This window comes from Anolis sagrei, chromosome 1, assembly GCF_037176765.1.
Source record: "Anolis sagrei isolate rAnoSag1 chromosome 1, rAnoSag1.mat, whole genome shotgun sequence".
Lineage (NCBI taxonomy): Eukaryota > Metazoa > Chordata > Lepidosauria > Squamata > Dactyloidae > Anolis > Anolis sagrei.
Window position 1 is genome coordinate 289,674,983 of NC_090021.1, and position 25,516 is coordinate 289,700,498.

The following is a 25,516-nucleotide window of genomic DNA, read 5'->3' on the forward strand; positions in this document are numbered from 1 at the left end:
AAGGTCAGATTCATTTAGATTCTCTAAGCATAACCTTTGTGAGGTAGAAAATACATCAATATCTCTTATTTTGAAAGCTTGTAAAGCTCCCAGTAAATATTGTCAGGAACACATATTAAAGAGACCAGATGAAGACAAAGCATAATAGAAGCCCATTGGGTGTTGGCATTTATTAAATACTACTCAAAATGCACTTTGAACAGAAATAGCAATCAACGTACTCATCTATTGTCTTGCAGAGGGCTTGACAGTCTTCATTATAAGACAGCAACTTGGGGTGGTATACATACTGATTTATAATCTCGTCTTCCAGGTTAGGAGTTGTGTTGACTTCATACTAAACAGAAGAAGAAAAATCCAATATGGTTCTATGTATTTAAGAATCCAGAGATGATAGTATGTGCGCAGAAAAGAACCACAAGGTTAAGTGTATCGTTGCTGAAACAATTTCAAGTTGTGTTTAAATAGCTTCTTCGGAGTTGCCAGAACATGAAAAGGTAGAAATCCCAGTGTTAATACTTATGCATTTCTTCATGTGATATGAATCATCAAGTCATTTTAAGTTTTGGATAAAAGGGGGGGGGGGGAGAAATTTAACTTAGTGAAAGTGCTACACAATTTTTGGGGTGCTTTACAAATCAACATTTAATGTAAGTAATTATATTTACATCCTTATGCTCATATACTCACTTTTGGTGGGAGCACACTTTGCCGTGGTTTCTGTATCAGAACATGGACTTCAAGGAGTGTGAAAAATTCACGGACTGTTATGGTACCCTCCTGTAATTTCTGAAAATAAGACATCCAAACATAACTCATTAAAATGACCTCAAGTATTTGTATTTTTAAAGCCCAATAAATTATATTTTGTTTCAGTACAACATGGATTTACATCTCATTACAGTTTGAAATGATAATAAGGAAGCCAAAGGAAAAAAGGAAATCTCAACTTGGAACAATTATCCCTTATGCTGAAAACCTGCTCTGGATTCTAGGAAACTATCAAGAAAAGATGTTCCGTGCTGCGTGGGAACAAAGTTCCAAATCTACAGTGAGGGTACAACTTATTTCTGAAGGTTTGTGTGAATAAAAATATCATCTGCCTGAAGTAATACTAATTGGACCTGCTAATGAGGATGTTTCACAGCTGCAGCAATATACATCTAGGTGGACAAAGGGGAGGGGGGTTAAAGGGACTTTAAGGTAACATACCTCCTGCAAATTTTGTTCACAAATACTATCCACAAGAAGCGGAGTTTCCATCTCACTATTTCGCTGAACTAGAAGGAAAAGTAGATCTGATAAGAGGCAGTTTTCCATGTGCATACAGAAACTTGACAGCATGTCTCTGTTATGTAAACAACTACTTCAGATGGTCTGGCTCATTTGGCTGATGGGATTTTAAAAGTTTCTGGTTCTTTTAGAAATGAAGTTATGTCTTCAGTATGTTTACAATGGTAAATGCTTACATCCCAATCAGTATCATAGAACTCTGTAAGAACATGAGCAGTAGATAATGTTGTTCTCCAAGCTACTGAACAAAAAATAATTCAGTTTCTTTAGAAAATATATTGTGAGAGAGCAGAACATACGACGCTCAGATGTTTTGGAATTTGGATCCTACAATCCCTAAACACAGGCCCATACTTCATGAGACTGATTTCCCGGGCAACTCACATGGAGGGCTAAAGCCGCCTCCAAATCAGTTAGAGAAGAGTTATTTTATGGTGGTAGAAGGGGCTGCTCAATCTTCTGACCAATGGCCATTCTTTGAACTGGGATGTAATCTCTATTGCTCCAATGACACAAGAGTGTTAAAATTCAGCATTTGGAATTTATTGAAAATATGATTATGGTTATGCTGGCTTAGACAGCTATCAACATGATAAAACTAGTTCATGGAGAACAGTTTTATCATTCTTTGATAACCATAATAGTTGAAAAGATAGACTTATGTTTATGTCTTCAGCTGCTATGCTGATGAGGCAATCCTATATATCACATCCTGTTTCAATGTTCATTAGCCACCGCTGGACAAGGCAGTGCTGAAGTACATGGACCTCCGCTCTTAGCCAGCCATGCATCTATGGTATTGACCTTTTTGCTTCCTGGAAGAAAGCTGACTGTGTTTAACAGTACAAATGCAAAGTATACTGAGACTGGGGGTCTTATGCTTGGCTGAATAGGTTTTCCCATCATAGAGAAACTATCCAGAGCCCCACTGGTGGCAAGGTTTGGGTCTATAAAAAGAAATTCTGTCCTTTATAGGCATCTGTGTCTTTTCTAAAATTCAACAAGAGTATCAGGATTAAACGTGTGCTTGTAGGAAAAACACTGTTGAGGAAAGAAATTTGGAATAAACTGGGTGAAGCTCCACTTGATTTTAGACCATTTCTCCTTCAAGAGATCACTGCTGTAAAATCTTATTGGAATACAAATGAAATATTTGCAATGATATGGATTTAGGCAGGCTTGCAACAGTAGCATGGTTACCTAGAGCAAAAGCTATGCATATGGATACAATATTTAAGCAAGTTGTCTTCAGAAACTCTGCAAGATTTCAAGAAACACTAAGTCCCTTGGAAGATAAGACTGAATCAGGGATGCACAGTGAGGCACTGAGAACTACAACATGACTATCTGACATTTATCCATATTTATATAAACCCTGCATCTGAACTAAGTAATGTCAAAAAAATATTCTTATCACTGAAAGAGAAACATCAGCTGCATAAATAATACTATAGTTCCTATATCTACTAGGTTAGAGGAAACCAAAATAATCAGATTAAGGAGGAATCCTTACAACTACTGAAGTCTGTATCAGTCTTGCCTGAATCCAAAGAGCTGCAGTTGCTGCCTTGCGTCTTTTCCAGGTTCACAGCTATGAATTCTGGAACATTTTTATCTTCTTGGGTTGCTCCCTGGATGTAAGCAATGGCTGTGCTGCAGAGGGGCTAAATTAAAATAGTTATCATTTAGTAAACATTAGATCAATATGAAGCTTGTATATCTACCAAAATGTTTTTATTATTTGCCATGGATCATCACAATAGCACTTTTTAGATATTCCATAGTGGAATGTTATCAACAAGTTTTCCAGATTCCTGGAAAGCCGTGTTGAGCTGTAATCCTGTATTTCCTTAGCAGGGAAAAAGTACCTTTGAATTCAATTACCACTATGGAATTGCCTAGCATATTTTATTTATCGTGGACCAGTGAAGCACACAAGTCTCACCCGGCTCAGCTTGGAGAGGGCTAAGCCACCCTGAAATAATCGGGCAAAATTGGACCATGAAAATCCCCTGTATTTGGAATTCTCAGCAATTATCAATCAGAAGTATACTAAATGACCTTGTTATTGCTTTCATGGTACTCAGATGGTTACTGCCTTCAGTTGGATTAATACAATGAAGATGACTATATTAATGCAATCTATTATGCTTTCATTGTTCTGTTAAAACATGCCTGCAAGTTGTCAACATTAATAATGACCTGCCTGCCAATTTTGACACCCATCTTACAAATTGCTCTAGTTTTTAAAAAAGATTTAATCAGGCAGGTAGTTAATTCAAAGAGCTTAGGACTAAATTTTCATTCTGTGGACTCGCATTAACTCCTTACACTGAAACCAGAAGTCAGTGGAAGTTTACTTCAATATATACATATTTAGCTTTGAACAACAATAAAAAGACCAAACTAGTTAACCAAACAGATCATCTGTGCTTTGGAGTAATGCTACATAAACATTCTTTACATATACATAACCTAAGCATTGTTTTAAAAAGGAGTGTCAAAGAACAAGAAAAAATGTTCATTTAATGCATTTATAGCAATTTCCTCACATGATAATTCATTGTTAAGCATTACTTTAATTATGTAATGCACAGAAGCATATTTTGCTAGTAAAAGTAACCATATCAAATTAATAATATTATACACACCTGCTTGAAATCAGTAGAGTCATTCCAGCCCTCATCTCTCTTGAACTTTTTTTCTTTTTGAAGTTCTTCGTTTTCTTGATTCAAAGCCCTTTGTCTCTTATTAGTTTCAGTCAGGCCGCCTTCATTACCAGCAGTTCCTACATCCTTCTGCACATCATAAAGCTTTTCTGGCATATCACAACTTAAAGCCTCATTAGAATCAATTTCTTCTTCATATGCAGGAAGCAATTCTTCATTTATATAACAAGATAGATTTGGATTTTGTGCTAATTTGTCTGATAATCTTTTAATAAGCGGAGAAACTTCTGAATCTTGAGTTTGTTTTCTCTTTTCTAATCCAGCAGTTGCACATTCTGTATTTGAAACGGTAGACTTTCTTTTACTTGGTAGCTTAGGTGGAAAGATACCCAAGGGCAATTTTGTAATGTTATAGCTTTCGGTATGCAAGGGTACTTTAAGAGAAGCACCCTCTGTCCATTCTGTAGAGGCGGCAGTATCCAAGTCTTTTTTAGGATCTTCTTTCACACTCAGGGAAGAATCCAGCTTTGTTGTTAGTTTAGGATTTTTCTCAGTTTTGGCAATCTCTAATTTGCTTTTGTAATCATTAACCAAAGGAGGAAATCCAGAGCTCAATTTAGCTTCAGAATTTGTGTGGCATTCATTGTTATCATTCATGTGCATAAATTCAATCCCTGTTCTGTAGTTCTGGGTGATTTCCATGTTATTGCCGTCTGAAACAACTGCCTTTTCATTGGACTTTGTGAAAGGGTTTAATATCTCTTTTGTAGCATCAGGTACATCATTATTAGAGCCATAAATGGAAACTATTTGGTTTTCTGTAACATCTATATCTTGTATTTCCTCACCATGTGTATGAGAAAGCACTTTATTCATATTCTGTTTTATGTTTTTATCTGGCATTTCTTTTTTCTCACTTTCCTCGAGATTCCCATTATAGGTAGCATTAGTGCTGACAGGAAAAGTGGGCTCAGCTTGGAGGGTTGCCTTACAAGGCAAGTCTGTTTTATTATCAAGTGTGATAGAATGTTTTTTATTGACCTGTGGATTATCAGCCACCATTTCCTTAGTAACAGTATGAGATCCTGTTGTGTTCATATTATCCTGATGAAATGATACTTGTGGAGACCTTGCACATTGAGATAAAATGTCATGGGTAACTCTCACTGTATGGCACTTTGTATTCTCCATTTCAGCATCATGTTGTGAAAAAACAATAGTATCATATTTATCTAACCCTAGTAATGTAGTCTTCCTAATCTCTTTTCCTTTTAGTGACAAAGCAGTGAAACTCGCATCGGATACAGGCATTGTTATTTCCAGGTCATTATTGCAAGTAAATGTTTTATCTGCAGGAGCAAAAGTTTTGGACTGAGTTTTTGCATCACTCAAGTGAGTAAATATGTTGGTTTTACCAACAGAAGCTGAGGTCAATCCTTGAGGAGTTTCCTTAACTTGATGGAGAATATCATGGTTTATTTGTACTGTATGGTTCCTCGTAATTTCCATTTCACAGTTATCAGGCAAGTAAGCATCAGTCTCTTCCTTTGTTCTTCCTTGTAGAATCATTTTGATAGTTTCTTCTTTTTCCACTTCCAAATCATTGACTCTGGTATCTTTTAAAGATGTGGATGTCATGGGCTTAGTTATTTCCATGTCATTATTGTGCATAAAAAGGATAGTTTTATTTGCTGGAACAAAATGTGTGGACTGACTTATGTCACCGCTATGTATAGACATGTTGCGTTTCTCTGCAAGCATTAGGGAAAACAATTGAGGAGTTTCCTCTACTGCCATTGTAAGTCTCTTGGTAAGTCTCATGCCATTGTGTTCAGTCAGGGCAGGTCTTGTTTTTTCACTAGCTGATGTTGTTACTTCTTTCTTTCTTTCATTTTGCAGAGATTTTTCAGTTACATATTCAACAGGCTTAGTTATTTTCATATCCTCACCAACTGTAAGCATGGAAATTTTCTTTGAAAAAAGAGCTGATGAAACAGGAACATCCACACTTTTAGCAACATCATCATGTTTTAATGCCACTGTATGGCTCTGTGTAATTTCCATTTCATTTTCATCATTAAGTACAATAGTCCTATCTTTGAGTGGTCCAGTAAGTGTCCTTCTCCTAGATTCATTACTTCGTTTTTCTGTAGGTGTTTCTATAAACTGATCTATCACTCCTGTTATAGCTCTGGTTTCATCCATATAATCATTACACATATAAACAGATTCAGTTGCAGATTGTATAGAGCATGCTTGATGGGTTCTCTGACATGGCTGCATATAACACTTTACTGGCACTGTATGGCTTCTGGTAATATCAATTTCATTGTCTTCATTTAGGGAAAATTGAACAGTATTATTACTGTTCAACCCTATCACATTTTTTCGATCATTTTCTATTCCTTGCTGAGGCATAGCCAGGAACCTATGAGCATTCAGAGAGTTTTCTAAGTAAATTATAGGTTTAGTAATGTCCATGTTCTCACTGAAATGAAATGTGGCAGTTTTATCATCTGAAATTAAGGACACTCTGTTTGAAAGTCCACTCTTTTTTTCCATTTTATTTTCTCCTACTATGGTATGAGCCTGTTGCATAATGTCATTGGATGAGGAAAGAAAGGGACTCACTGCTTGACTTCCAAAACTCTTTGTTACTGGACCAAGTGGGCAATAGTTTGTCTCAGGGAGGCAGGATGTCTGAGGAATATCCAGTATTCTTGAATTTGGTAGACCCATTGTATTATAAGTAACCTCTTGAAGTGGACCAGGTCGTTCATTCAAAGCAGAATGTAGATAAGAATGTGAAGGGATTTGATTGTTTGTGATGTCCATATGCTCTTCTTGAAAAATAGTTTTCTCCATTAGCCTGGAGACATTATTTCCCTGTTTGCCAAAATCCAGAGCAAAAGGATTGCCTATTCCCTTGAAATTTTCTTCGCAAGCTAAACCTGTGCAATTCCCTGTTAGTTCCATATCTGCACTGAAGTCACAAAATGCAGTAGTTTTGTCTGCATGGAAAACAGGCATAGAAGTGACAGAGTCAACAGGCCTAGGCATTATACTGGTTTTATAATAATGAGCAAATGGGGCATCCTCCTTTATCTCAGTATGTTTTTTATCAGCAATTGATTCTATATGATTCATGGTTAGTTCATTTGCACACACACGTTGATCCTCTTGAACACCAAATGGATTTCTAGAAGTCTTTAATCCATTACTGTCCATGTTATTACTAGCTGACCAATCTCTCCTAGAGCTTTCTTGGGAATCTGCTATGTTAAGTGAGCTAGTTCCAGGTGGCAAAACATTTTCCATATTGGTAATAACCATGCCTGTATTTTCTTGTTCATAAGCTACCTGCTTTGAAGGAAGTGTGACAGTACTTTTGTTAGAAAGTTTAGATGTTACATGGTTTTGTATATTATAAACTACTTCAGAAGCAGTGGTTGTGTTGCAGTCTTCCTCATGAAAGTAGGAATAACCAACTTTTCTTTCCAGAACTCCTGCAGGTAGAGAATGCACGGTAGACTTCAAGCTGTTCATGAAGTCACTAAAGTTAATTTTAGGGGTGTTTTCAGTGTTCAGCTGCTGTTGAGATAAACTTGTCTGTTTCATTTTTTCAGGGCTGCTGAATAAATGACATTCATTCATTTGTGAAGTTTCATTTCCCGATTTTAAATCAGCTGAATATGGTTCGAAATTTATCTTCCTTGTGTTGTTAATTTCTTCACAGATTCTAATGTCATGGGTAATCAACATTGTGTGACCAGACGTCATATCCATTTCATTTTCATCTGAAAATATGACTGTTCTATCCATTTTGTTCCATGCTTGACAAGATTCTGCATCCCAACACTATTAAAAAAAGCAGATACTTCTAAGTATTAGGCTATTAACTAGTTGGATTTCAGAGACATTAAAATAAAAGGCCAGCTCATTCTTTAAACTGGTTAAGCAATAACTTTCTTTTCATCTGAATTCTGTGCTTAACATAGAGATTTGTCTCAAAACAACAGGTAATTTTTTTTCCTGAAAAAAATGGGAAAAAAACAAAGATTCTGGAATATTTTATTTTATAATGAGTAAAATGTTTTAGGTAAGTTGTTCATATATTTATTGCCACTAAAATCATTTCTAAAAACTATGTTGGAGGAGTTCTTTTTTGTATAGTACCAGATCATTTTAACAGCCTGTCAGTTCTTTTAATGGAAATGAATGCACTGTATCTTCTTAACATTATGCAAAATTAATGGAGATAAAATAGTTTAGTTTTAACATGGTTGATAGTTTTTTTTCTGTTTTTACTTATGAGTGGGGGTTGATTTTCTTAAACTGAGAAAATCAAAGGTGCTCCTAACAGTTCAAGATCTTATAGCTCCATTTAATTTTTTTAACAAATAAATAAAATGTTCAAAAGTTCAATTTTAATTATATTCTGAATTAACTGTACTTTTAATGTAGCAAATTTCACCATTTTATCACACACCAAGTTACATATACTCTAATACATTTTATGTTCCCAAATTGACAGGATAAGTTTCAATTTGTACTGGACACAACTATTGCATTTTGCAATTTTGAAAAAAAGGCCACTTTTCCACAGAAAATTGGGACAACCCTTTTTTCTCCCACAGATCCCCTGAAGCTCCTTCTCTACCCAAGATTAATGTTCTCTTTTCTAGTTTGGGAGACCATACATATATGCAACACTTTTTAGCTAACAGTGCAGGATTGCATCTGGTGGGATCTCTGCAATCAAATATCAGAGAAAATAGCATGACTCCTAACACTGGGCATATGTGAAGGGCCATCCACTATGTCATATCTGAAAGAGGAATTTTTCATGTAGAAACACTGATCACCTTGCCTCCCTCTCTGATTGGGAACTACATACTAAGGTAGATGACAAATATGATCACAGGTGGGAAGGAACTGTATCCCTTTAAAACCATACAGCCAGGTATTTCCACACACCCGAGTTAGAAGCTTTTCCCCTGATCAGTATGGGTAGCTGAACAAAGGTGCATCTTCACCCAACAAGAGAAAGGGATACATACATACATACACACATGAGATGTACACACTCTTTCTAAATACATTCTGCTGGAATATACATATTCTTTGTAAAGCTGCATAAAATTGAGATACTAGGAACTAGATTACATGGATGAAAGAAGATCCTGTATTCTTACCTCTGTTGGCTGCAAACATGTCTGGATGGGAGCATGAAGTAAAGTGCTCATCCCTTTTAAGAAGAAGAAAAATCAAACTTTTATTTCTGGTTAGCAGAGCATGCAGTTTTCAAACTCAAGTCTTGAGAACCTCTTTCAGTCAAAGGGCAAAATTCTAATTAAGATTGGTTTTTGGTATTACATTGCAATGACTGCAAAGGCCAAAATCTAAAAAAGGCAGAATTACAAGTTGAAGTGCATAAAGTTATTTCTGCATATGAATAAACCTTCAGAAAATAACTTAATTTTTTTAGAAAGAGAAAAAAATGACATCATGAAAAAAGTGTTACCATCTTGGGAACCACAGAGGGAAACAGTGTGAAGGATTCCCCCCCCCCCCCCCAATTTAGGATTACTTTGCAGCACTGGCTCAATGGGCATCTGCCAAAGGTTGAGGAGAAGCATTAGTTTGCCTCAGGACCTTAGACAGCAACAATAACCCTGGAATGTGCCCCACTGGATTTTTAAGCTGTTTTAACTCCCACCTGTTGCTAAAAACAATCTCCATATGTTTAAATCATCCTAGGCTTCATTTCATCAGGAAGTAAACCAGTTTTAAAGTTCCACTTAACTTCTGGCTACATAAAGGCCTCCCCTGGAACTGAAACAGCCCAGATTGCCAAAACCATGATGAAATAACTGCCCCCCCCCCCCACAAAAGAAAGTGACTGTTCAGTCAATTCCTGTCTATATTGCTCCTTACATCTCTCCCATAGAGCTTATTTTATATGTGCTTTTAATTATGATCTGTATTTTATTGTTTTATTGAGTTATTTTTTTATATCTTTGCTTTTGTTTTTACGATTATATATGGCATCAAATATTTGCCTTTTGTATGTGTAAACTGCCCTAAATCCCTATGGGTAGAGAGGACAGGTTAGAAATAATAATAATAATAATAATAATAATAATAATAATAATAATTAAAATGATCATTTCACAAAGTCAGGGGAAAAGCATAGAGAGAAATTTTGAATTACCTAAAATGCTTTGGGGCTTTATACTTACCAGTGATCTCACATGAAACAACTTCTGGATCTTCATTTCTTTAAAAAAAATACAATAATGTATAATTTTAATTATATAAGATCATTTCAGAAAAATGAACTAAGTATTAACAGAAAGCTGTAGACCCTGGATATAGGTTTTCATTTTACAAATGAAAAATATGAAAATTTCTCAGATCCAAATAACCCCGGCATTTTAACTGGTTAAATACCCATGCAATTAATTGTACACTTCATAATAAATCTGGAAAAAATGATTTTAAATCTGTGCAAATTCACACTAAAATAAATTGGACTCTTCCCTCTGACACCTTTTTTTCTTTTTTAGGTTAAAAACAGTTGTATTGGAAGTATCCTGTCAATGAACTCATCCTTCCCAAGCAAAAACATATTATTTATTCATTTATGTGCGATATTTGTATACTACCCTTCTCAACCCCGAAGGGGACTCAGGGCGATTCACATATAAAAAGCTTCCTACACAGCAGTTCCTTTATAAAGTTGTTAACTCTAAACCTTGGTGAATGTGCTATAAAAATATACTTAAATGGACGTCACATTAAAAACAAATATCTCGGGTTACCAGCATAAATCAAGCTTCTAAATTCTAATTCATGGGGGGTGGGGGGTTGGAGAGAGATTTTTTATAGGTTGAGAATTATATTGTGACAAAATATTGATTTTAAAAGGCTATTATAAGCTGAAAAGTTCTGCAGCCCTTTTCAAATTATTGTCTGGTTAGGAGATTTTTTAATACTTACTTTTGAAAAAAATCTTGAACTCTTGGTTCTCCAGCTGTTTCTGAAACTGTTAAAAACACAAAAGAAATATTAGCCTTATGAGATGTGTTTGTGGAAACAATAGTGAAGAGAATAAGAACTTAATTGACCCTGCTCAACTGATAATATAAATGCAGTGCTCACCTGCCTGCTTTGATTCCACAATGATTTGAGGATCTGGTGGGAAGACCCTAAGAAAACAAGAGTTCAACTTATGAAAATATGTTGTGTAGTATTTTTTGTTTGTTTGTCACAGGCCAGAACTGAGGGAGCCCATTCACATATTAACACACACACTTATAGACCATTTCAATTCCATTTTTTGGCAGATAGAGATATTTCCTATTGTGCTATAACAAAAGCAAAAGTACACTGAGAAACCCAATATGGTGTAATGGTTTGAGTGCTGGCCTACAATTCCGGGGATCAAGATTCAAATCACATGCTACTTCTCTGAGACTATATTGCTATGCTGGCAACATATTGACATAAAAATGAACTGTCTGCCTCTCCCATTCCTTCAGCCACTATTCTACTTTTGTCTATGCTAGCAATTTTTCTAGCAAGAAGCAGAGAAAGAATTCAGGGCATTATTAACACTACAATGTTCCCATGGCACACCATTCCTGAGTATTTCAGCCATTTGTCTGACCCGCAAATCAACAGCTGACTTGAAGGCACATATACATGCAGTCTTCTTCTTTGACACAGACTGGGAGCTAAACTTTCTAGCTCAAGCAGAGAAGACAAATGGTAACACCTCCAAATACCTAGCCTCCAGGAGCAATATTTCAGAGACCATTCTCTCTCTGCATTGAGACATTTGATTCCTTGAAGAAGATTTTTATTACAAAGATGTTCTTGTTAATTTATATATCAAAGTGGAACAGCTCATTATTTCCCAGTACTGTATTCAGGATGAAAATTACAGATGACATATCTTTGAGAACTAACTCACCGTATAGTATCTGCAAAACTGACACGCCTAGAATTTCTCTGACGTTTCTCAACATTGCAGTTCTAAATATGCAACACAGAAATAAAAACCACAGAAAGCAATTAAAAATTAAAAGAAAAATGTTGATGACATATATAAAAAGATTATCAGACTATTGCATGTACAGAATTGTTTTTTCTTCTTTCTATAGTGTTGTGACTAGTGCCATATTTTGTTACTATTTTTTAAAAAAATCAAAATAGATTGATAGCTGGTGGTTTGCACCACCAAGTTTAGTAATAATGCTTGATAGCATTACATTAGACCTTTATTTAAAATGTATTAAGATATCCATGTTAGCTGAACAAATATAAATTATAATTTTCACATACGTTAATATGTATACATGCACACATGCAACTGATCAACTCTGGTTGTGTACTGCAACTCTAGCAATGTGCTAGGACCAAGTGAAATAACAAAATAATTTTTAAGCTTAATTCTAAGAATCTTACTGCCTTGAACAAAATTGGCATCTCACTTGATCAAGATGCAAAGCATATCTTAATGGATGCTTTCTGAGATAGAATACAAAAGCTTAGTATTATGTATACTTTTGTATAAGTCAAGGGAAGTTTTGGTATGATTTTGATGATAAGTCAAAAATCATTCCATGGAGATGGAAAAGCACCAATGCCACCTCAGCAGCTTCCATTTCTCTGCCCTGAGAGAGTAGAGGGGGTGTTGTTTTAAGATTCTCTCAGGATGAACTAAACTCTTGCTGTTCACCATTCTGCTCAGAGAAAGGATGGTTCCTTTTTTAAAGTAAGAATTAAAGTCTACTACTCATATTGACCCATGGAAAAGTCAGCCCAGGTTTTGGGGGGTGATTTTTTAGCTTAACTTTCAAGACATGAATAGTAATATTATTCTTGTAAAAAAAAAAATAGAACATTACAACATTAAGCCAAACACTTGTTTTTTAATATCTATATTTGCATATACTTAAATATATATGCTTGTTGCCATTTCACTGATTCTTTCACTTCCCCCAGCCCTCTATCTTGTTCATTGGGTGCTGGTATTGTCTGTGATAAGGTGGGGGAAATGCTATAGGGGGGTGCTATAAAGGGAAGAGTCCAAGGAGAAGAAAGAAGGGAGGGAGGATGAAAGAGAGAAATAGAAAAAAGAAGGAAAGCCGAGAAAGAAAGACACAGAAGGGAGGCTCAAACTCAGTACATCTCCCCTACACCTCAACCCCACCCCAAGAAAAACAGCAAAGGGGAATAGAAAGGGAACCTCCACCTCCCAGGAAAATGGCGAAAGAAAAAAGAATGAGGGAGAACAAAGAGGTGACTAGCTCCTTACACCACCTTCGCCATGCCAACCCTCTGTCAAAAGAAAAGGAGTGAGAAGTGAGAGAAAGGTGAGACTGAATTCACCATGGCATTTCCTGCCATTTCATAGATTAGCCTCTTGGCCCCCTTCTACACTGCTATATAAAATCCACATTATCTGCTTTGAACTGGATTATATGGCAGTGTAGACTAAGATAATCCAGTTCAAATCAGATAATGTGGATTTTCTTTGATAACCTGTATTATCTGGCAATGGAGAAGGGGCCTCAGTCTCTCTCTGACTTGGCATCTCATAAAAATGTGAGGCTGGAGAGAGATGGGGGACCTGAGGGACAATTTAGCAGGAGCACTAATACCACTGCCTTAAAGGCACAAGCAGGTGGTGCAATGTTTTAGTTTTTGAAGGTTTTCCTTTTCAGAATAAGGTAGAATCAACCTGCATAACATTGGGGGGTTTTCAACCAGTGGAAGCTGTGGGCACTGATACTGCTTGCAAAAGAGTTTCATATGTAAAATATTCCCAAAGTAATCATTTAATGCATACCTGGATTAATTCATTTCCACTCCCTAAAGTTTGGAGAGGAGTTCTTGGAGCTTTTAAAATCTAAATGAGAAATAGGCATAGATAAAGAGAACATAATCTCTACAGCACCAAATAACTAATTTCAACTATTACATTTTAATAATAATTTACAGTAAACACTTTTATTCTAAACTGCACCCTAGAAAACCAGTGTAAGCTTTAGCTCATACAGACTGAAAGAATGTGAAATTTAAAAGCAGTCTGTGATGAAACTTTTTGGTTCAAAATATATATTTTTAAAATCCTATAGCCAGGCCTTGTCAGTAAATGCTCTGCCCTACTCTGTTATTGTAATTATTAATAACCAAGAATGAGAATCTAATCACATCAGCTCAAACATAAATGAGCACACTCCATATAAAAAGCAGAATCAGAATGTAGTCATGTTTTAGATAATGAATGAATGAATGTGCATGCTGTGTGTATGAAAAGGATTTCAGTATGCTTCTACAAATTCCAACTAAGGCTTAGGTACTCTGGTAAGCTGCTTGTGTGTGTGTGAAAAAAACCCTCAATACTTCCACAGCCATGAAATCATGGAGGCTGCGGATTTTGGGGTGAAACTGGTTGGAGACCATCAAGGCCTCTAACTGGCTCCAGGGTTTGCCACCTGATCATTTGCACACTTAAACTGCTTTCTCCTCTGCTAGTTACACACCAATCTAAGTGGTCAGTGTAGATATGCCCTCAGTTGTTTGCAAAATTCTTGTACACAGCTTTAAATAGACAATCTTCTTGAGAGCAGTCTGCTTCCAGATTCATAAAATTTTAACCAATTTGTCTAGATGGCCACATCCCTGCTTACCTTCTGTAAGCAGGTAAAGACCTTTCTGTGACAGCAGGCATTTGAGGAGGGTGAGGGACATGCTGCTGGGGAGGCGCTGGTGGGATTCTGGGAGGGTGGTCAGTTTTAAATGTAATTTTAATTGTATTTATTATACCTTTGCATTTTAATATTATATCCAAACAGTACTATTTAATATGTTTCTAATGTTTGTATTTGCTTTGTTTTAAACTACATCAGACTGTGTGGTTGTTAACTGCCTTGAGTCCCTATGGGGAGAAAGACGAGGTATACATAAAGTAAATAAATAGTATCTGTTGCAAAAACAGCACTTTAAATTTAATATTTTGACCTTGGTTACTCAATGGAGCCATCATTAAGAACTCTATTTTGCAGGTCATGCAAAGATATATTCATAGAAGAAAATAAACAATCCACACATAAGCTCAAAGTCTTCCATTTATTTGTAATGGAAATATAGTCTTTTAAAATTATTATTCTATAGTGGTGTTGGTAAATTTAAAAGGACATTGAAACATCTTCTTTCGATTCCTAGTTTTATACTAAAATGTCTCTTTAGATAAGGAATCATGACTAAAATTACTTGCCTTTACAATGATTAAATATATAGGATTTATATGTTGCACTTACTGAAGAAATTCTTCTTTTAATTGTACCATCTGTGAAGTCTCTATAAAAAAGCAAGAAAAAGCACTCAGTCTAAAAGACAAAATCTCATTCCTCCTCAGCACTTCATACACACATTTGTCCACAATGAATCACAAAATAAAGCCAGTATCAATAAATAGTTATGGTGCATTTCCAGTGTGAAAGAAATACACATTTTCTGACATATTAGGCGATAAAGAAGTATTAATCAACACATCAACCCATTTTATTACAAAGAACAATAAACAGTCAAGATAGAAAATACTGAGACCTCAACTTACTTTTCCTCATTTGTTTCAGAATAACTTCTGTCCATTTTGAAAGACTCTGGTTACCTGAAACAATAGACACATTAGTTTCTCAAAACACTGTCAGAGGCACAATACAACAACTCCACCCATCAGGAAAAAATCATCATCATCATCATCATCATCATCATCTTTATTTAAACCCCACCACCATCTCCCCAAAGGGACTCAGGGGCAGTTCACAAAAACACTCGAAGTGCCACACATAAAATAAACAATACATAAGCATATAAACAATGACATAATAAATTTACAACAGGGAACACACATAAAACATCACATAATACAATTTTTAAAATTCACAAAAGCTGGCAGTTGGCGCAGTTTCTGATGTGGGCTTGGAAGTTTAGACCAATGTAGTAACTGGAATTTTGGAATTCATTTTAACTCTCCTTCCTGATTTATCATGAAACGTTTGAATGAAAATGCTCCTTATTTATGTCATATTTCTAGAAAATATAAAGTAAGCCTTCAACCAGGGAAATTAAATCTAAAAACACTGTGGCTTGTACATCTAAAACAGAAACAATACAACTTTAATCAGGAAGACAGATTCCTGTGATTCCAGGGAAATATTACTTAGAAACAAAGTACAGGCAGTCGCCGAGTTACAAACACCTGACTTACAAACGGCTCATTGTTAAGAACAGAGGTGAGACAACAGGAATTGAAAGGATCTACCCTTAGGAAGGAAAATTTACCCCTGAAAGAGTTAGCATGTGGAAAAAGTGTCTCCCCTGAAACTTTCTCACCAATCTTGCTTCCACAACAAGCCAATTTTTTCAAAATCCAATTACCGTATATACTCAAGAACAAGCCAAGTTTTTCAGTCCTTTTTTGGGCTGAAAAGGCCCCCTCGGCATATACTGGAGTCAAAGTTTTTTATTATTTTACTCAATTATTATTATTACATTTATTATTTTACTCTATTATTATTATTACATTTCTATTATTTTCCTTTATTTATTCTTCTTATATTACATTTATTATTATACTCTATTTATTATTATTACATTTCCATTAATTTACTCTATTATTATTTTTATTACATTTACTATTTTACTCTCTTTATATTATTGGAAGGATACATAAGCACATTTACATTGAAGGTGGTTAGAATAATGGTTTAATCAGAGTTGGACAGTCTTAAATTGCAGTTTTTTGTAAGTATTCAAAAACATTTAACCTACCAATGCCTCAATTAATGTAATTTTATTGGTATCCATTTTATTTTGAAATTTACCAGTAGTTGCTGCACTTCCTACCCTTTGCTTATAGTTGAGTCAATACGTTTTCCCAGTTTTTTGTGGTAAAATTTGGGTTGGCTTATACTTGAATATATACGGTATCACAGGAACAGAAAATGAGGTGAAATCCTCTGAACAGAGGTACAGACAACAAAACAAACACCACAGGCGTGTTAATCTTCCTATGCTATCCAAAGCTAAATAATGAGTGTGTGTGTGTGTGTGTGTGTGTGTATTATGGCTGGAGTTACACTTAAATCTTATTCATAACTCGGCGACTGTTTCTATGGAATAACTTGCAGGGTGGAAGATCTACCCTCAAGAGCTACTGGGAACAAAGGCTACAGTCTATTGGAGACATGCAGATTTCCTCTCAAGTCAATCTGCACAAGAGATAGTTTCAAGCAGGTGGCAAGAACTAACTTGGACAAAAAGAAGAAGCATATAACAATCAGAGCTTGAACAAGTTCCTTTTTCTGGACTGAAATTCCAAATTTGGACACAATACACCTCTCAGGACAACGAGTGACCATCTATCTATCTATCTATCTATCTATCTATCTATCTATCTATCTATCTAAAAATGCTCTGTGCATAATGAGTACCTTAAAAACAAAAGGACCAATGAACGAAATCACACCAAATTTGGCAACAAAACGTCTCACAACACAAGGAGTGCCCATCACTAAAAAAAAAAAAAGATTTTGACATTTGGGAGTTGTAGTTGCTGGGATTTATAGTTTACCTACAATCAAAGAGCATTCTGAACTCCATCAACGATGGAATTGAACCAAACTTGGCACACAGGACTCCCATGACCAACAGAATATACTGGAAGGTTTTGGTGGGCATTGACCTTGAGTTTGGGAGTTGTAGTTCACCTACATCCAGAGAACACTGTGGAATCAAACAATGATGGATTTGGACCAAACTTGGCACAAGCACGCAGTACGCTCAAATATGAACACAGATGGAGTTTGGGGAAAATAGACCTTGACATTTAGGAGTTGTAGTTACTGGGATTTATAGTTCACCTACAATCAAAGAGCATTCTGAACCCCATGAACGAGAGAATTGGGCAAATTTCCCACACAGAACACCCATGACCAACAGAAAATACTTAAGGTCATCCAGTCCAACTCCCTTTATCAGGGCAAGAAAACGTAATCAAAGTCCTCCTGACAAAGAGCTATCCAGCCATAGATATAGAAAGATAGATATGATTCACTCACGCAGAGATAGAGTATCATAGATTTGAAAGGGACCCCTAAAGAAGGACAATTATATGTTGCATGTTCCAGAGAAGGCAAACCAGACAATCTCCACATCAACACTGACAAAGAAACAGCAAGAAACACTGTTTACTCACAAGCAGAAAGAAATTAGATATATTAGAAACCAACACTTTTTCATTACTTTATTTTCCAGATCACCAGACTGGGCCACAGCAACGCGTGGCAGGAGACAGCTAGTCACTCATAAAAACACTGAAAAACACAGCAGAAGAGACTTAAAGAGCTAAAAAGCAAAAAAATACATTACAACGCATGCTTAAAACTACATATATATATACATACACAAACACACATATAGACACATACACACAAATATATACACACTCAAAACACATCTACAGAGACTGGGCCACAGCGATGCGTGGCAGGGGACAGCTAGTTTTACAATAAGATTGCATAAAGAATTCCACTCCCTTTGACGTAAATGAAGCAGCAACCTTGACCAGTCACTTCAGAACCCAGTTATATCCATAATAATACTGTCTCCACCTGTTATGAATGGTGGGAGTTGAAGTCCAAAACACCTGGAGGGCCGAAATTTGCCTTGGCTAAGTGGTAAGAAGAGTACCGTCAGAAGGCGTTGTGGCTCCTGAGGAGAAGGCCGTGGAAGCGCCAAGCCCGGTTTTCAAGCGCTCATTTGGCCTCACCGTGACGCCCTGCCTCCGCTTCCACCTCACCTAGTCAGAAAAAGCGCTTCCAAACCGGAATAGGGACCCTTTCCGTCTTCCTTCCGAGCCTCCGGGTCCCACGGCTGAGGAGAAAGAAGACAGCGACTCCCTGGCCGCCTTTTCTCTGCTCTCACTCAATGTCACTGCCTGGCTGAGGCCGCCATTAGTGGCGCCGTATTCAAACTAACCGCTTGGTCCCACGCATGCGCCTTGCCTGCCGCAGGAACGCCTCGACTTTAACGTAACATGGCAGCGCCCTTTTTCCGTACAAGATGGCTGCGCCCACTCGGTTAATTCTATGCCTCTCCGCAGCACTAGTAGACAGAAAGGGAGTCAAAGCCTCGAAGGAGCGGTCTGCGGCATATCGGCACATTTATTGCTTAATGTAAACGCAGAGCATGCTATCAAGTTATTGCTCAAAATGAATTTATATTTCGGAAAGAAATGCATGAGTAGAGGAAGAGAATCTGTTTAGAACAGTTCCTTATAGGCTGGGAGAGAAGGATGGTTGCTGTGACGAGGTGGCCGAGTGGTTAAGGCGATGGACTGCTAATCCATTGTGCTCTGCACGCGTGGGTTCGAATCCCATCCTCGTCGTTACCCTTTTTTTGCGTGTGAAACATTGTCATGCTCTTGTACTGTATCATTATTATCCTAATGGTGTTTTGTTAAGTAGACAAATTATTTAGCACCCATTTTGCATTCTTTTTCCCAAGTCCAAATATTAGGTTTTGTCGTGGGTTTAGGAGCCATTCACAATCTTTTGCATGTTTTTCTTCTGGTTTACTTAGGCGTTCTTCCTCAGATAGAGAGACTCATTGAATCAAAGAGTTGGAAGAGACCTCATGGGCCATCCAGTCCAACCCCCTGCCAAGAAGCAGGAATATTGCATTCAAATCACCCCTGACAGATGGCCATCCAGCCTCTGATTAAAAGCTTCCAGAGAAGGAGCCTCCACCACACTCTGGGGCAGAGAGTTCCACTGCTGAACGGCTCTCACAGTCAGGAAGTTCTTCCTCATGTTCAGATGGAATCTCCTCTCTTGTAGTTTGAAGCCATTGTTCCGCGTCCTAGTCTCCAGGGCAGCAGAAAACAAGCTTGCTCCCTCCTCCCTGTGGCTTCCTCTCACATATTTATACATGGCTATCATATCCCCTCTCAGCCTTCTCTTCTTCAGGCTAAACATGCCCAGTTCCCTAAGCCGCTCCTCATAGGGCTTGTTCTCCAGACCCTTGATCATTTTAGTCGCCCTCCTCTGGACACATTCCAGCTTGTCAATATCTCTCTTGAATTGTGGTGCCCAGAATTGGACACAATATTCCAGATGTGGTCTAACCAGGGCAGAATAGAGGGGTAGCATTACTTCCCTGGATCTTGACACTATGCTCCTATTGATGCAGGCCAAAATCCCATTAGCTTTTTTTGCCGCCACATCACATTGTTGGCTCATGTTTAACTTGTTGTCCACGAGGACTCCAAGATCTTTTTCACACGTACTTCTCTCGAGCCAGGCGTCCCCCATTCTATATCTTTGCATTTCATTTTTCCTGCCTAAGTGGAGTATCTTGTATTTGTCCCCGTTGAACTTCATTTTGTTAGTTTTGTCCCATCTCTCTAATCTGTCAAGATCGTTTTGAATCCTGCTCCTGTCCTCTGGAGTATTGGCTATCCCTCCCAATTTGGTGTTGTCTGCAAACTTGATGATCCTGCCTTCTAACCCTTCATCTAAGTCATTAATAAAGATGTTGAACAGGACCGGGCCCAGGACGGAACCCTGCGGCACTCCGCTCGTCACTTCTTTCCAAGATGAAGAGGAAGCATTGGTGAGCACCCTCTGGGTTCGTCCATTTAACCAGGAAGTAAAAGCTTCGGTTTTCTTTTACTTGTTGCAGCGATGGGACTGGGATTCATAGATGTCTTTTCACTTTTGTATTTCTTATCTACACATCACATTGGACACGTGCCCTTTCTCTGTGGGCGCAACTACACCCTGGATTTAATGCAATTTGACACCACTTTAACTGTCAAAGGTGAACACAGAGCAGGCTGAAAAGTTTGTAAAACTCCCAGGATTCCATAGGATTGAGTCATGGCAGTGTAAGTGGTGTCAAACTGCATTAACTCTACAGTGTAGATCAGGCATAGGCAAACTTCAGCTCTCCAGGTGTTTTGGACTACAACTCTCAGCAAACTGTTAGGAATTGTGTGAGTTGCAGTCCAAAACATCTGGAGTGCTGAAGTTTGTCCATGCCTGGTGTAGATGCTCTCTGTGTAGTTCTCCCTTACATACACAAATGAAGGGAAGTAGCCCTGAATGTATCTGTATTCAGAAGATATTCCTACTGAAATTAGTGAAACTTGAACTTCCTTTGAAGTAAGAAAAAACAAAACCTCAGTTCAGTTAACTAAGATATTTAGGTACAGTACCAAAATGGTATCATTTATTATTTTATTTATTTCAAACATTTGTACCCTGTCCTTCTCTGTTAATGATAACAGTATTGCTATTGTTACTATTCTTCATTATATCCCGCAGACCACAAATTTCGAATGCGTCCACCTGAGGGTGGGTGACCGGGACAGAATAGGGATTCTTGTAGTGTACCGTCCACCTCGCTGCACTACAGTCTCCCTGCCTGAGCTAGCGGGGGTGGTCTCGAGCCTGGTGGTGGAGTCCCAACGGCTTCTTGTGCTGGGGGACTTCAACATCCATGCCGAGGCAACCCTCACAGGAGCGGCTCAGGACTTCATGTCTGCCATGGCAACCATGGGGCTGTCCCAACAAATAACTGGCCCCACCCACTGTGCTGGACACACATTGGACTTGGTTTTCTGCCAGGGATGGGAGCAGGGTGGCGGTGTGGAGGAGTTGTCCATCTCTCCGTTGCCATGGACCGACCACTTCCTGATCAGATTTAGGCTCACTGCGCCCCCTAACCTCCGCAAAGGTGGAGGACCCATTAAGATGGTCCACCCCAGGAGGCTTATGGATCCAAATGGATTCCTGACGGCTCTTGGGGATTTCCCCGCTACCTCGGTAGGTGACCATGTCGAGGCCTTGGTCGCTCTCTGGAATGGGGAGATGACCAGGGCAATTGACAGGATCGCTCCGGAACGTCCCCTCTCAAGTAACCGAGCTAAACCAGCTCCTTGGTTCACTGAGGAGCTGGCAGCGATGAAGCGAAGGAAGAGGGAACTAGAGAGCGTGTGGCGCTCGGACCCAAGCGAGCCAAATCGAGCACGGTTTGTGTCCTTTCTAAGGGCATATGCCGTGGCAATAAAAGCCGCAAAGAAAACTTTCTTTGCGGCCACTATTGCGTCTGCAAAAAACCGTCCGGCGGAGTTGTTTCGGATTGTCAGAGGTCTTTTAACTCCCCCTACCTCAGGTGGGAGCCCTGACAACTCGGCCACGCGCTGTGAAGCATTTGCTCGGTTCTTTGCAGACAAAGTCGCTTTGATCCGTTCTGGGCTGGACGCCACATTAAATGCAGTCTCTGTGGATGTGACACAAGCACCTGCTTGTCCTATTTTGATGGATTCTTTTCAGCTTGTGAAGCCCGAGGATGTGGACAAGATACTTGGAGGAATGAGGCCTACCACGTCCATCCTAGACCCCTGCCCATCCTGGCTTCTGAAAGAGGCCAGAGGGGGATTGGCTGAGTGGGTAACGGTGGTGGTTAATGCCTCCCTTCGGGAAGGCAAGATTCCAGCGAGCCTAAAACAGGCTATTATAAAGCCGCTGTTGAAGAAACCATCATTGGACCCCACTAAATTTGACAACTTTCGGCCTGTTTCCAATCTTCCCTTCTTGGGCAAAGTCATGGAAAGCGTGGTGGCCTCACAACTCCAGGTATTCTTGAGAGACACGGATTATCTGGATCCGGCAAAGTCTGGTTTCAGACCGGGACATGGTACTGAGACGGTCTTGGTCGCCTTAGTGGATGATCTCCGCCGGGAGCTAGACAGGGGGAGTGTGTCCCTGTTGGTGCTCCTGGACCTCTCAGCGGCCTTCGATACCGTCGACCACGGTATTCTTCTGGGACGCCTTGCAGAGATGGGCCTTGGGGGCACCGCTTTGCGGTGGCTCCAGTCATTTCTGGAGGGTCGTACCCAGAAGGTGTTATTGGGGGACTCCTGTTCAACACCGCAGCCTTTGACCTGTGGTGTTCCTCAGGGTTCCATACTGTCCCCCATGCTGTTTAACATCTACATGAAGCCGCTGGGTGAGATCATCCGGAGTTTCGGGGTGCGGTGTCACCTGTACGCAGATGACGTCCAACTCTGTCACTCCTTCCCACCTGCTACTAAGGAGGCTGTCGAAGTCCTGAACCGGTGCCTGGCCGCTGTAACGGTCTGGATGAGGGCGAACAAACTGAAATTAAATCCAGACAAGACAGAGGTACTCCTGGTCAGTCGCAAGGCCGAGCAGGGTATAGGGTTACAGCCTGTGCTGGACGGGGTCGCACTCCCCTTGAAGGCGCAGGTTCGCAGCTTGGGTGTGACCCTGGAGGTTCGCAGCTTGGGTGTGACCCTGGACTCATCGTTGAGCCTGGATCCCCAGGTTTCAGCGGTGACCAGGGGAGCATTTGCACAGCTTCGGCTCGTGCGCCAGCTGCGCCCGTATCTTGGGAAGTCTGACTTGGCCACGGTGGTACACGCTTTGGTCACATCCCGCCTCGACTACTGCAATGCTCTCTACGTGGGGCTGCCCTTGAAGACGGCCCGGAAGCTCCAGCTAGTCCAGCGCGCGGCAGCCATGTTGTTAACCGGAGCGGGACGCAGGGAGCACACAACGCCCTTGCTGTCCCAGCTCCACTGGCTGCCGATTTGCTACCGGGCCCAATTTAAGGTGCTGGTGTTATCCTACAAAGCCCTAAACGGTTCTGGCCCAAAATACCTTGCGAACCGCATCTCGGCCTACGAGCCCACGAGGACCTTGAGATCATCTGGGGAGGCCCTTCTCTCGTCCCCGCACGCCTGGCGGGGACGAGAGAGCGGGCCTTCTCGGTGGTGGCCCCCCGGCTATGGAACTCCCTCCCTGCTGAAATCAGACAGGCGCCTTCCCTCGTGGCCTTTCGCAAGGGCCTGAAAACCTGGCTCTTCGAAAAGGCCTTCAACTAAGTGCTGTGTTTTTGGAATGACCACCGGAATGGACTATGACTATGAGATTGATTATGACCCCAAACTAGACGAAGCAGATTTTTAGTTTAATTAGTTGTTGTATTAGTAAGATGTTGTGTTATGGTCTTGATCTATTGTAAATTGTTGTCTTTTCCATGTTCTGTACACCGCCACGAGTCGCCCTCGGGCTGAGAGTGGCGGTTAACAAGTGCAAATAATAAATAAATAAATAAATAAATAAATAATAAATATCCCAATGGAGGTTGAGTATACCTTATCTGAAATGCTTGGGACCAGCAATGTTTTGGATTTGGAATATCTTTATTTGCATGTGTGTGTGTGTGTGTGTGTGTGTATGTACATAATGAGATATATTGCAGACGTGACCCAAGTCAAAACATGACACACATTGATGTTTCCTAGCTGAAGGTGACATTAATAAAGGTAAAGCTTTCCCTTGACATTAATTCTAGTTGAGTCTGACTCTGGAGGGTGGTGCTCATCTCCATTTCTAAGTCGAAGAGCCGACGTTGTCCATAGACGCCTCCAAGGTCATGTGGCTGGCATGACTGCATGGAGTGCTGTTACTTTCCCGCTGAAGTGGTACCTATTGATCTACTCACAGTTGCATGTTTTCGAACTGCTGGGTTGGCAGAACCTGGGGCTAACAACGGGAGCTCACCCGTGGGAGCCCCCAGTGTCACAGTGGGTTAAACCCCTGTGCCGGCAGACCTGAAGGCCAACAGGTCGCAGGTTCGAATCTGGGGAGAACGTGGATGAGCTCCCTCTATCAGCTCCAGCTCCTCATGTGGGGACATGAGAGAAGCCCCCCACAAGGATAGTAAAACATCAAAACATCCGGGCATCCCCTGGGCAACGTCCTTGCAGACTGCCAATTCTCCCACACCAGAAGCGACTTGCAGTTTCTCAAGTCGTTCCTGACACACAAACAAAAAAAACGAAAAAACAACCCCGTCCGTGGATTCAAACCGCAGACCTTCCAACGGCAAATTCTGCAGCTTAGCAGTTTAACCCGCTGCACCACCATGGCCCCATGAAGGTGACATTATGTAATATAATTTAACAATTTTGTGCATGAAACAAAAATTGTGTTTGAATCATCAGAAAACAAAGATATCACTATATCAGCCATCCATGTGGACAGTTTTGGGCAATCTTGGATTTCAAGCTGTAACACAGTTTGTTTTCTTTAACTCATTTTTATTTATTTGTTTTGTATCAAAAGCATTGCATAAATTAGTATAAAACTAATAAAAATAAAGGAGCACAAGTGGCTAAATATCTTTTGATGAAAAACAGGCAACAGCGACCACACTGTCTGTAGCCCCCCAAACCATTCTTCCTCTGTACATGAGGACATTGCAGACAAGCATACAGATGCGGAGTTGACTGTTCTGCTCCACAGTTGCACAAGGTGGATTATTTTAGGTAGTGCCATTTTGCCAGGTTGTCTTTTGTCTTTGAGTCTACAAGGAGGCTCTTTCCGTGCCCCATCTTTGACTCATTGTTTTCATTACTGTTAATTAAGGTGCCCACTTCTCTA

General features: G+C 39.5%; 1 protein-coding gene and 1 non-coding gene across 4 annotated transcripts in view; one reads left to right on the forward strand and one right to left on the reverse strand.

The window, feature by feature from the left end:
* Nucleotides 1-19,032, reverse strand: part of KNL1 (kinetochore scaffold 1) — a 30,106-nt gene extending 11,074 nt beyond the window's left edge. Inside the window, exons 1-14 of one of the 3 annotated variants that reach the window (XM_060760421.2) lie at nt 18,841-19,032; nt 15,595-15,648; nt 15,296-15,335; nt 13,822-13,881; nt 11,941-12,002; nt 11,127-11,173; nt 10,965-11,010; nt 10,205-10,242; nt 9,158-9,210; nt 3,945-7,820; nt 2,807-2,957; nt 1,213-1,280; nt 691-789; nt 222-337 (exon numbers count right to left, since the gene is read on the reverse strand). In XM_060760421.2, coding sequence (XP_060616404.2) covers nt 222-337; nt 691-789; nt 1,213-1,280; nt 2,807-2,957; nt 3,945-7,820; nt 9,158-9,210; nt 10,205-10,242; nt 10,965-11,010; nt 11,127-11,173; nt 11,941-12,002; nt 13,822-13,881; nt 15,296-15,335; nt 15,595-15,629 — 4,691 coding nt within the window. In that variant the 5' untranslated portion in view covers nt 15,630-15,648; nt 18,841-19,032. The other 2 variants (XM_067462844.1, XM_060760430.2) reach the window with 2 other exon arrangements.
* Nucleotides 19,033-19,346: 314 nt separating this feature from the next.
* On the forward strand, nt 19,347-19,428 carry TRNAS-GCU (transfer RNA serine (anticodon GCU)). Its single transcript has one exon. It is a non-coding gene; the product is annotated as a tRNA-Ser (tRNA).
* The last annotated feature ends 6,088 nt before the right edge of the window (nt 19,429-25,516 follow it).